At 44.7% G+C, this 13184-nt stretch overlaps 2 protein-coding genes across 2 annotated transcripts in view; one reads left to right on the top strand and one right to left on the bottom strand.

Moving 5' to 3' along the window:
- Window positions 1-9624, bottom strand: part of LOC118517523 (nuclear pore complex protein Nup88) — a 49535-nt gene extending 39911 nt beyond the window's left edge. The window contains exon 1 of the mRNA XM_036063752.1: window positions 9256-9624. Coding sequence (XP_035919645.1) covers window positions 9256-9465 — 210 coding nt within the window. The 5' untranslated portion in view covers window positions 9466-9624. The remainder of the gene's footprint in view (window positions 1-9255) is intronic.
- A 1733-nt stretch (window positions 9625-11357) lies between these two features.
- Window positions 11358-12965, top strand: LOC118517547. Its single transcript, XM_036063786.1, has 2 exons — window positions 11358-12352; window positions 12467-12965. The coding sequence occupies exons 1-2, from the start codon at window positions 12295-12297 to the stop codon at window positions 12922-12924; spliced, it is 516 nt and encodes a 171-aa protein (XP_035919679.1). The 5' UTR covers window positions 11358-12294; the 3' UTR covers window positions 12925-12965.
- Window positions 12966-13184: the final 219 nt, after the last annotated feature.

Genomic DNA, 13184 nt, shown 5'->3' with positions numbered 1-13184 from the left:
AATATATTATTCTCAACACTCGAACAGACCCCTAAAGATGCACCGCGAAGCCATGGAAAGCAAGCATGTCCGATAAAGTGAATTGTTTGTACTGAAGAAAGCGAGACACCACCAGCACCAACTAACACAGGGTAAGTGAAGCAGAAATGGGGAAACAAAAAATCCAGCATCACTTAACAAAATAATAAATAGCTAACAATTTCGTTTGAATGCCAATTTATGCACCCTCTTTCAGGCATTCCTGCCTGGCGTACGTGTTGACGCGAATCGAAGCGAATCCTTTGGCCAAAACTCTTTCGCATTGCCAAGAGTCCCCATTGATGGCATTGAGAGAAATGAAGAAAGGAGTACCAGAAAAAAAAAACGCTAACAGCAAGAAAAAAAGAAAACATCAACAAATCGTCCACCCCGGAGTAGAATATTTTCACGAAATTTACATTTTTTCTCTTCCGTTCTCTGAAGGACATCCGTTCGAGTCATTGCAGTAGCCAATAATCGCGCTTCTTCTGCTACCCTTTCGTGGAGATGTTGGTGAGTTCAAGCTTGCTTGCTTGCTCATTGACTGCGCGTTCCGTCTTTCAACCATTGCTGCCGAGATCACCGAATCGTGACGGTGTTGATGAATCCTTTCTAATTTAGTTTGAATTTCACACCTCGTTATGAGATTCTGTGCGTGTTTTTTACACCACCAGTACGCTCCGACGGTGAAGATTGAATGTAATGGAAAATGAGTTTTTTTTAATTATCGCTCACCGACAGAAAAGTTCATGATAAAATGCAGGTAAATAAATAAACAACCGAACTAAAGCGGGAATAAACACAAAAAAAAAAACAAAACGACCGAACGAAGGCACACCAGCAAGCGGGGAACTAAATTAATTAATCCCAACTTTTAAGGGCGTCGGAAGTGTAAGCGTGAATTTCACGCCATCATAAATAAGTTTTCACCTTCAATTGACTTCCGGTGGGGGGCGATTGGTATTTAGAAATTAAAAAGGACGTGCTTTTTAAGGAAGGATTGATGGTCCGTCTGGTCTTTCATTGCACGGTTGTCAAGCAAAACCGAACAAGTCGTGTATTTTTAAAGAAAATTGAAACAATCATATGGAAACTTACTTTGTTTTTCGCTGACATGCATGTCCTTAACATACCTTCCGAGACAGTACATGTGAAAATCGAAACTTTATCCGGAATTGAGCAGTAATTTTGCTCTCTCATTCACATCTTCAACGACCCTCGACAGACGGCAGGCAAATGAAGACCGAATAGCGTGCAAGTTATAAACTTTGAAAAACGCAACAGCAGAAAAAAGGAGAAATAAACGGAAAATATAATTATACCTGTGCCGGCTGCACTTTCAAGTGGCGCGATAAAACGGATTTCTTTGCTCTGTTTGCTTCATCCACACACACACTCTTCTCTCGCCACTGGCCGCCCGATGATGCTTGGCGGTGAAAAATCACATCAAACAAAACGGGGCGCTACCAGAACAGACAAAAAAAAAGGCAGCAACTGCGCGAATCAAAAAGGTGGCAGAAAACGCGCCCCAACATCATTCGGCCAAACCACCGAAAAGGCGGAGGGAGAACGAATGCCAGTGCAAGTAGAGAGGATGCACGGAGATCCGGAGGTCACAGGACGACGGGCAGATAGGACGATACTCGAGACACTCCAGGTTTGGCCCGCGCGGGGTTGGTCTTGATGGGCCGTTTCACATTCCATTTCTTGTGTTTTCTGAATGGCAGGAAGAAATCGACGGTGGACAGAAAGAATGAAGCCGGATGTGTGTTGGTATAGATGAAATTGGTTCCCGTCCGTGCTTGCAAATCGCGGCAAAACACATCTCCATAGACGGCAAGTGTGAGTGAAAACGAACGCCGACCCACACGAGTGTGTACTTGTGCATGCATGAAGGCCTCTTGCGCGATGCTTTGACTTCCGCAGGTGGAACTTTTTTCGCTGCCTGCTGCCTTCATCGTACCGTGGCCCCGTGTCGTTGTTGCGGTTGGCTTTCGGTTTCGGGCAAACCCAAGGCGCGATATGATCGGCGCATTTCTCCAACGGCGAATCCGAACAGGAAACCGGAACCGGACGGAAAGATCTCGGTCGGTAATAATTATAATCATAAATCGGTTGGAGATTTGTTGCACCCGAGTGCGGCATGGTTTACAGAACCTACCAGGCCACCGCGACATAAAACCGCGACCTGGCACCGACATACCACACCACGCCACATTCTAGAGCATATCATCGCGGTGGTGGGACGCGTGAACGGTGTGGAACCAAAAAATCACCAAAGCAAAACCTATTCCTGCACTTCAACAGCCTCCACCTTCTACGTGGTGACCTCATTGAAAGCGTCGTTCGTCGGGGCAAGATTCTTGCACGGACTGGTGCACGATGGAAACTACAAACATGGAAGAAATAAATAAAATTACAAAGCATCAAAAAACGCAGCCGGAAGTGCAAACCCGCGCACTCAAGAAGTTTCCGCCTGTTTGGCGCACAACTCAAGCCCAGGTATGGAAATTATCTCGCCGAAGGATGAAAGAGCGTGGTACAACTTGAATTTTCCACTTCATCGAAGTTCACAGGAGCAGTTGGCCAACTGCTGCTCGCTAGCCGTCACTCAACGGGAAGTCCTGGCTGGATCGTTGCTGGAGTGAGCAATCAGTTTGAATGTCCTGCGCTACTGCATGGTCGGTAACACTTGTATGATTGTGGTGTTTTCGAGAAAGGATACTTTTGCGGCAATTATATCACACGCTTTACCATGTTCTGTAATTACTGATGAAGTGCAAAAGCTCACCAACAATTTCAGTGGAAAGAAATTAAAGTTACGCGCAACTAGCGAACGATAATATCGAAAACTGAATACATATACATTTCCACACATCTCCCGCGAGTTCATCATGGTCCAGAAAAACAAAAGCACATCAATTTAACAGAACACTTTCAGCATCACCTTCTGCAGCGAAAGAATGGCACGTTTTTCTGCTAATATTAATACCCGGGTGCCATCACTTCCTTTACACAACGGGCGATAAATACAAACACACACATACACACCGATTGATGGAGGGATGATGACGGCAAATCAAATCAACGTTTCCGTCAGGAACTTGCCGAGTCCCCATTGGCGGAAGCGTGTACGTTTCCCAGGAGACTCGACACGGGCTGCGTAAAAAAAGATGGACCGAAGTGCCATTTCCCTCTCCACCCGAGCCCATTATCCGATCCGAGTCCGGAAGGCAACCCGGATGTAGTAACAGATGTTTGCCCATCAGCCTTGACAAATGGCCTGTGAATTAAATTGGTTAATAGATGATGGATACGTATCAGAAACATCGTGCCACCACCAGCTTCGCCCCTGGCACGCTCGTCGTCCGCGTTTTGATGATCGAAGAGATGAGAGGAACCATATTTTTGGCGCGACACAGTTTACCCAGCGCTGGGCGATGGTTTATGGTCCAGTTCCAGCCGCACAGTACCAGGCTAAGTGGCGCAAAGGTACTGCACACTCGAAGGTGACGTTGACCATAATCATAATAATAGATCATTATATCGTTAGGGACTTCGGGTGGGAGAAAAAGCTACAAAAATGTGTTACAACGTCGATGAAGATGATGATGATGATGAGGAAGGCACTACGGGATACGCTTTCTATTCCGGCTAGCTAGTCCTGACGACGGTGAGGACACACGTCACGGGTAAAGGCCAAATGGGTCGATGGTCACCAAAACTCGGATGGCTTCGAATTGGCCTGAAAGACTTCCCCGAAAATCTGCACTAAATTGGATCATGGCCGGTGGATTTCCCTTGCAGGGTGTGAGAGATACGCACGAGAGCTCAATATGCGACCTTCGTTTCTGAGGTCGATGATGCATACATGATTGAGAACATTTGACCGACGTGGGCACGAACGACAGGGCAACATGCATACATGACAGTAGTGTTGATTGCGTCCATAGTCCATAGTCTTCCCATTGTCGGAGCGAATAAATTTATTTACGATTATTGCTTTCTTTAAGGAAGGCGCTGAGATGAAACAGGAAGTAGCTTTAGCCACATACCGCCGCAGGACGACGAACGAAATGTGTTAAGAAAGCCAAAATATTCAATTTGCATCTGTTGCACATTTTTCAGTAGTGCTTTTTAACCGCGCTGGGGAAGCTATATCCACCCTTACGATTCCCGGACGCCACAACGGCTGAAGATTTTCATGCAAATTGGTTGCATTTTGTTTTGGCCTTCAACTATAGCCAGTTAATAACGACAATCGCGTGATGCCGTGATGTGTTTTTGTATAACGAGTGAAAGTGATAATGGTGCAGTATCTCTCCGAAGCGCTGCACAATTCCCTTGCACGAGAAAAAGGAAGCACCACCCAAAAGCGGTAGATTAAATGCAATTTTGTAAAATGTGTTTAATACAAATTGAATATGGAACATAATCTAGGAACAAGGAACTATACTACACAAAACGATTGCTTGTGACTCGTATACTGCTTATGATGGCGAGGATACGGTTAATGTAGCCGCTTGGGTTTTTCCCTTCATGTGATGAAGTTTTGATGAAGTTAGTTGGGCTATATTGCTCAGTTTCCACGTCCCATTTTCAAGAGGAATCTGGGGAAGAATGGACGAGCGGGCTTGCAAACCAAGATTCCACTGAATGAGGAACATAAGCAAACACGCCATAATCTCACCAAAGAAGAATTTGATGATTGCTATTTATCGACACCATCGTACAAGCCGCAAGTCAACCGATCCTATTGTTGCCGCTGCAGAAGCAGCAATCTGCTTTAGGTTGTGGTTTCATTATGTTCAGCGGCAGTCTTATTGCAAGGCTGTTTATACATAAGCGTGGCCTTTTGTGGGCTTTTATTTGTTCGTCGGCGATTCGCGCGCACAATCGTAAGTCCGGGAAAGTTTTTCACCATTTACTTATTAATCTCATATCCCCGTCGTAATTCAACAGACACACACATGTATCCGCAACAACAAAAGGGAAACATTGACAATATCGCCCACACGCTACAACAGTCCCAGCCGCACAGATGCGGTTTACTCAACGACACAGAGCCGCTCAAAAGTTACTACCAGTTCGCTTCTGAATTGTGTGCGAAAATTTGATCCGTTTCCCTAGTGGGAGTTTGCCGTTGTTTGGCATGTTTGATGATAGGTTGTAGTACCCATTTTTATCTATTCTATTCTTCATTCCATCAAGAAGCTAATAATCAACACTCGCGATGCCGTCAACTTTTCACTTCCGTACGTGGTCGCTTAAGTCTTATCGCACCATCATTGTCTTGTTCGGTTTTCCCGGGCAGGAGGAGGCTCTTGCCTAAACCAGAAGACATGGTTTGCTGTAGCGGATAAGAACGGCGTGAAGAATTGACATCTACAGCTAGCATTTTTTAAATTGGATGAAGCGAGAAAGCGCTTGCTATGAATTGAGACAGAGCGAATATAAGAATGAGCGATATGAAGCAGTTTGGAATGAGATTGGAATGTACGTTCTTCTTGTATGACATATTTGTTTTACGAGATACCGTGGTCGCACACTTACGAAGATCAAAACACACCAAAATACAGCGGAGTTCGAGAACCTTCTTGGCCTCAGCTCCACGGAAAATCTCAACTCCTCTAGGTCGATCCATCCCACAGGCCAATACAACCAATCTTGCTCATCTGGATTTTATCCATTCAACTCATCGAATGCTTACGACACGACTACAAAAGAACTGGGATGAGCGTTGGAATAAATGCCAAACTCACGCAGCGACAATCGGAAGGCAAATAAAAGGATGCCCGAAGACAAACGGCTTCCATCACTATGTTCTTATTCAACACTTGCTCTGTTCTGTGCGAAGATGTACTATTTCTACTTTCTTTCTGCCTAGCCATGGAGGGTTCCACGTATGTGCTTCATTCATATCTCTACATCTTCTGCAGCCGAGTCTACCGTTTCGTTCGCGAAGTACGGCATGAGTTTAGCATTGTGGAAATAAAAATGTGCTCCCCACATCGAGTGGTCTAAAGGACTGGCGGCGAGTGGATTTGTACATGCGTCCGTTCAGCTCATCGGAAGCCGGACTCAAGAGATACGTATATAAGTATTCTCCATGCGGTTCGTTCGTAGGAGGATTCACGTTGCAGATTCTCATTCCAATTGTCAAAAGAAGACAAAGTGGGATTGGGTGAAAGAAAGAAGTAATAGTTTATTCCTAGTTCTCCAAAACCGGGTTACAGCGTCAGGAAGTCAATATTGTATAAGAAAGCAATGCTTACTGTTCACACATAAAATATCATTAAATAATTAGGCGTCAAGGCATTAAGGCTTTTAATTTTATTCTCAAGAACGATCATAGTTTTAAAACTGGCAGAATATGGAGAACAACAACCCGGAAAGACTTGCGAATTTTGAATACTACCCTGCCTGCTCTCGCTGTCCTCAGCAAAGTAATCCAAAACGATGACAGTAAATATATCAAAGATGTTGAAATGGCAAACCATGACAAAGCGCAGTGTCTCCACCGTTCGCTTCGACGTGCAAACGTTGGCCCTTCCGATTGCAGTGCAGCGTGGAAGCTTTCCACAGGACGAAGGTTGTGATGACGAAAGGGGAGAAAAGACCGGATTGAGGCGTAAAACTTCGGCAAAGAACGAACATAAAAGTAGAGTGATAATTTTTAAAATATTATATAAAGAATGAACTACCAGCAAAGGCAAGCAGCAGCAGTAGCAGTTTTTGCCCGGTCTTTTTTGTGGATCCTTTTTTGAAATGGATCCTGGCGCAAGGTGCAATTGCTTCAGGAAGTAAAGGACGTCCGGATAAGGGCGGCCAGATTCTCCTCCGTACGCCCTCGAGAGGTGGAGTAAGAAATGGGAAAAGTTCCGTTTTTACCAACTACCGATGCAACGCAACGGCATAGAACGGCTGGAACGGTGTGTCCGTTTCGGTGATCAAGAAATACGTGCACAACTATCTGCCGGGAATCGGAAGCACCAAAACAAGCACCCCTCGGAGAACAGTGGCGAGGAAGGAATTATTTTATTATTACGATGAGTGTGGGTACAATTTATACTTTTGAGATACTATTATTAGTGCAGTTGCGAAATTTCTTAATACTTCCGTAATTAAGGCTTTCTGGTGTCGCTACCGGTAGCTGGTGCGGCTTGTTTTACTGCTTCCACGATTTTACGGCCAACTGTCATCGACTGTCCGCAAGAACCATAAGAGCTGCTGGGCCCGCGTACGTTTGCTTCATGGTCGTGCGTTTTAATGTCACATTAAATCCGATGATCGACGTGACATAATCATTATCACATCCCGAAGCATATTGATGGATGAAGCGCAAAAAGAGCTCGCGCTTGCCCGGAGCAGGGTCGAATCGCAATCTCTATGAAACGACCAGAGTTGGCTGTAGGAAGAAGGATGTGGATACATCACATTACTGTGTTTCCCGGTGCTTGGTCGGTTTTTCCTCGTCCATTCGTCCTCGCCACGCCACGGCGACACAGCGGAAACACCTCGGGGAGTTATAATTTTATAAATGGGTTGGGGATGAAAATTTATGAGCCCGCTGCTATTCGCTCGTCCAGGGCATAAATTTGTGAATGATAAACCAAGCACAAGCGCACGGACACTTCCCAAAAGGTAGATGCAACGGTGGGCATGCACATATACAAGGGCAATAGTGTACGGCGAACGGTAGCTGTGTGGCGCTAAGTGAGAAGGTAGCCGCACGGTGGCAAGAGAAAAAGTTTTTAAAAATTTCATTTGGGACGAATTGGATTTACCCTCATGTCGTTGTCACCTTTCGGTGAACTGCTGGATTCGGTGGAGCAGCCAACTCATTTACAATGTAACAAACGTATTGTGTGCCGAAGAAGACGACGAATAAAACGCCATTCCTTTGATCTGCTATTGACCTAAGTTTTCAAACAACAATTTCGTGAGTTTATAATATTTACATAGTCATCAGTCGTGCTTAAAGCGGCGATGCAATGTGCACAAGGGCACATCATCAAAACAGCAATATTTGTCTCCTATTTGCGATAAACCGAAACAAATCATCTTTAAACTGATTTATGCCAGTTCCTAAGCACTTTCGGCTCTATTAGCCATGGTAGGTTAAAAAAAAAGCATTTCATTATTTATCACGCCAGCCCCATCACCTGGTCTCACCTCCGTACCCCGCACCGGACCTTCGGTTAACAGCATTCGATATAATGATCCAGCCTTGTCCTGGCTTCGACTTTCGGGACGGAACCATCGCTGGCAAATGATACAATTTTTATGGATTGGCAGGGCAGAAATGACAAAAAATAGCCAATGTGATCACCCTCGGGCGGACCAATGTTAATCATTGCTGTGCTCGGTAATTTGGCCGTGAGGTACCAGTATGCTGTAGAGGCTAAAAAAAAACGAGAGAAGAAAGTAATCGACCCCCGGAACGGACGGTCCTGTCGGTGAAGAGACCGGGCGCTCTGTGTGAGTGTGTGTGTGTTGGATTTGATGAAGTAGGAGGGTGTTTGAGAAAATCCATTATTTTCAAACTTTCCTTCCATGATCGCTGCTCGCGTTGCTTCCACTGCGCTGCTGTTGCTGCCCGTAAAGTAATAAAATTTCCTTCCTATAATTTAAATCGCTCTCGCCGAATGAATGCCTAAGACGGAGGACGGGGTTTGAAATGAAATTTCGTTTTCGTGCTCGTTTTCTCGGACCGCGAGATAACACGCGCACACGTGGGCGAGGAAACGGGGTATGATGGGTCAGCAGCGCAAGAAAGAAATAAAATTGTAGAAAGGTAAAAAGGTACGAAAAGCAACACAAAAAAAACCTAGAGATAGGCAAAGTGGACGAATAATGAAATGAACCACAGATATTCGTTTCCGTATGAGCGTGGCACAAGGACCTTCGCACCTCACCTCGCGATTGCATATAATTTAAGATTATGGCCATAAAAGCTAATTAGACCGATACATAATCCATTATTATTTGATAAATTACCAGCATCGAAAACTAGACGCTGGTTCGGGACGCGATGCTTAATTTATTTAGCGTTTGCAGATTGGCTCGACAGTTTTATGCCAGCTCAGCAGAAACCGTAAAATCGCGAGACGGACGGAGTCGGTAGCGCTCGTCGAAAAACCCTGCTTTCTTGCCGTTGACAGAACACCGCCGGTTTTTGAGGTTATGGGCGTACGCAGCTAGCCATCAATTAAAGTGATGCACTCCTTCATTTACCTGATGTTTTAAGTCCTCCTTCTTGCGGCAAGCTGCGGCTCGCCAGTTTAACGCCAAAATGCAACAGTTTTTCGCATTCCAAACAAACAACATATCATCTCTGGACTCTACCAGATTCTGCGTATGTTTATGGTCGTCCGGCGAACAGTCCCGGGCCACTTGAAACAATTTCGTATCATTGAACCCGAAGCTGTCGGTTTTCGTGGCCATGCTGATACACTGGTGTTACTCACTGCACTGCACGAACTTATCACAATGATTCACAACGAAATTGTAGAGTTTTCGAGGCAAAATCACAATTCAGCGGGCTTTAGCGGCACTTGAATACCCGAACAAAATGTAAACAAACAAGCGGTCGAAGCAACACTCAATATGACAGCTAAATTCGAGCACATTCATTCTAGGCGGTTGCTCGAACTGCTCGATACTGTGCTCGCTGCTCGAAATGTCAAAAAGATAACGGACTTTTAATTTGAATATTTTACGAATGTTTCGGACACGGAAAGTACGCGCGTACATATAAATTTTGGAAAGAAACGAACCATTTATTGTATTTATTTAAATTTAAAAGTTGTTTTGGAGTTCAATTCAAAACCGTTCGTTAAAAACTTGCAACGTGACTATACTTAAATAAAATAAATTTTCAAAGGAACATGTGAAACAAACTTTTGCATAAAAAATATGACTAAAGTTTTTTAAATTTTTCAAAATTTGCAAACTAATTTCATGGTACTGCTGGTGGTTGGTGTGTCACGAAAGGTTCGATGCTCAAGTAGGAATGTAAACTCGGTTCTGACTAACCAGCTACTAGTAAAAAAGTTTAGGTTAGGTAAGCAGGAAATGATGGGCCAAGCACTTCTGAGGTTTTAGTGTGATACTAGAAGAATAAGATTATCTCCTAAGCTTTTACTTTGGCACTAACAACCTTGAATGGTCCGTGGCATGCAATTTTTTGCTCTCAGTGACTTGATTGTACCCGCAGATGGATAGTTAGTCCAGTCAGGAGTGGCGGTATAGATGGGATTTGAGCCGCGTCCTGACATGTGAAGACGTCGCCGCTATCGCCTCACCACCAGACCGCCCCGTCGAGGACTTCAACTTAGAAAATAAATCAGAATCGGTATGTATTTATTGCTGATTTACACCATTAGCTCCAGCCTTTTTTCCTTTTGTTGAAGCGTAATTGCACACTAGCAATACCAACATTGCGCTTCAAATGGGTTAGCATTTAAATTGTGTTCCGTTTAATTGCTGGACAATTACGTAGTTTGCAAACAGGTTTACGAATCAACAGCCCCTATACCTATGGTAATTATAATGACCACGCCAGGAAAAAATACAATCGCATCCTCACTTGTTACTCTTATCCTAAGCGTGGTTTAAAAAAATGGTATTATTTGGTAAAGTATTGGATAAGCTACAAGATCTCGATACACAGAGTTGGATAGATAGTCTCGTCTTTGTGTATAATATTCTCATTTACGAATCATTTGTCAACGTCTAGCGTGAACCATTCGCAGCCTTACATATTCGATTCCTGGGTCGAGAAATATTATGATTGAATTTCGGTCGAATCGTTTGGAGGATTTACGGGAAGTGTGTTAAGCTGTTTCTGTTGCTATCAATCGCTACTGAACCAAGATAGCGGAGAAGGTGGCATCGTTTTCGGCATCATAAATGTATAATGGTAAAATGCTCGCCGTGATACGTGCACTTATGCCAGACGCATCGTGTATCAATTTTTCTTCCCTTCGAGAGCACATTTGTCAGCGAATCCGGGGACGAATTCAGGCCGGGTCAGGATGTCACTTTAACGTGGGCATTCATAAAACATACATATTTCTCCCTGATGTATTTTTCGACATTTCTTAGCTATTGACGTATCTTCCCTTTTGCTAGTCTTTGTCACTGTCGTCGTCGTAGTCGTCGTCGTCGTCGAGGGTTTACAGCTGGAATTGGGTATTCTGTACTCTCTCTCTCTCTCTCAATCATCAATTCATCCATTGTAAAGTATGCGCTTCCGATGGGTATTTCCGTTTTGAGATGGCGTTGCCACAAAAGCGAAATAAATAAAACTGGGCTGATGGTTTTGGAAGTAGTAGCAGGTAGGATGAAGTTCTCGTGCAGATATCGCTGATCTGTGATTGTTCACGTTCGTCAGCGTCAAGTGACAGTTATGACTTAGTAATGTGACCGAATTTCGTACGATTGGGGCAGGAGTAGTGTAGTTCGTGAGAGGATTGATGGATGAAACGCGTTCGAAATAAAATCTTTACATAGCGAAATGGAAGATTTTGGGAATGAAAAATCGGAATCAACTGCGGTGCAATGTCACGTATTTTTTTCTGAGAATATGCATTGCACCATAAATCATTTGATGCTGTGAAGATCGTGAATAAAAGCATCTTGTTAGAAAATCTTTTAACATATGGAATATGAAACAGTGTTGCAAATTCTGTCATTCAAACAGATCTGATTTGTAGCCTGGGACAAATAATCCATCTTTGATTGTTGTATTGGTATCCCATGCCTATCAACAAGCATTATCCAGCATCACCATTCCGGGTTCACGTTCAGTGATGATCTTTTGCGGTCGGACAACGTCATCTTTTGTGTGCACCATCCCATTCCTCCACACCGTAGTAAACAAGCGCATTAAAAAAGGTTTGCATAATACACCCATCGTCTGGCAGTAACAGCCTTGGACTTGCTGCATTACAAGCACCCGCTACAACGGTTCCACAACGTCCACACGTCGCTTTGCAATCGATGGCTTTTAGAGAAAATAGCACCAACACCAACGACCGAAGTCGCTTTCGCGACGCCAGATGCATAGTGATCGACACTGCAGTTGCACTCGCTGCATTTAGTTAACGCCGGACAGTCAGCAGAGCAGCTTACCGGTAGCTTTGCGTGTACAGAGCGCCAGATATACGCATATAGTGCAGGAGTAAAAAGTGCACGCATTGTAGTTGTAGTACTAACTCACCATACAAGAAACTTTACGTTTGCGGGTAATTTTGAGTTCCTGACGTCACAATGCACTGCTCGGCGACAGTCACTGCAGCGTTACTGGTGCTGGCTCTTGCAAAAACAGGTTAGTCTTTCAAGGTAACCCATTTCGGGCAACGATCCCAAAGCCGACGAGTGAATGTGACCGGAGGCGAGCCTTTACCGGCATGTAATGAGTTTTTTTTACTGCTGTTTGTAGGATTTGGCCTCGAGTGTGACTTCTGCGACTATTACGAAGAATGCGCGCTGGGAAAGGACGTACGTGTGGTGACATGCGATGAGGGCACGGTGTTAAAAAACAACGACACTCTAGTCAACTTCATTCCGTCCCTTAAAACGATCCTGCCAGCAAGCTCACATCGATACGAGTGCTTCCACGTGCGAGCGACATCCGTGAGTGGCCACGTGTTCTTGTTTACCCGAGGATGCGTCCACCAGCTGGAAGGAGAAAGACGCTTCTGCTCCCTGCGACACGTCGCCTTTCAGGGCTCGCTGGAGTGCATCGCTTGCAACGGTGATCGGTGCAACAACGTTCCCGTCTTACTGGATGACGGATCAGGATCCGGCAAAGCGGTGCGAAGTTCGTTGATCTCACTTGCAATCTGCTCATTACTTGCAGTTTCACTCGGCACCTCAACATCGAACCCCTACAGCTGATGAATAATGAGAATAAAAAGCATCCAACCCACCTCAACCCAGTACAATTACAGTGCTTCGCGTCTGATTGGTGTGCGATCGCGCAATAGCTAGTTGCCTGTGGTGCAGTGTGCACGTGTGAAACAGTGTGTGATGTGATGTGAATGCGATCCGTGCATAATGGCGTTCTAATAACTCGCGTCACCGCATGGAAGGGACCTCTCGAACAGCTAAGGGTCAAATCGCTATAGAGAAATATGTTTAGCTGCAGGGTGGAGGGA

The sequence above is a fragment of the Anopheles stephensi genome, chromosome 2, assembly GCF_013141755.1.
Source record: "Anopheles stephensi strain Indian chromosome 2, UCI_ANSTEP_V1.0, whole genome shotgun sequence".
Taxonomy (NCBI): Eukaryota; Metazoa; Arthropoda; class Insecta; order Diptera; family Culicidae; genus Anopheles; species Anopheles stephensi.
The sequence above is the reverse complement of the archived record's forward strand: the minus strand, read 5'-3'. Positions and strand labels throughout refer to the sequence as shown.

Bases quoted from the DNA above. Each gene is read 5' to 3' on its own strand.
- LOC118517547 (XM_036063786.1), top strand. From the start codon at position 12,295: ATGCACTGCTCGGCGACAGTCACTGCAGCGTTACTGGTGCTGGCTCTT. The intron at 12,353-12,466 runs GTTAGTCTTTCA...TGCTGTTTGTAG, and splicing joins GCTGGCTCTTGCAAAAACAG to GATTTGGCCTCGAGTGTGAC.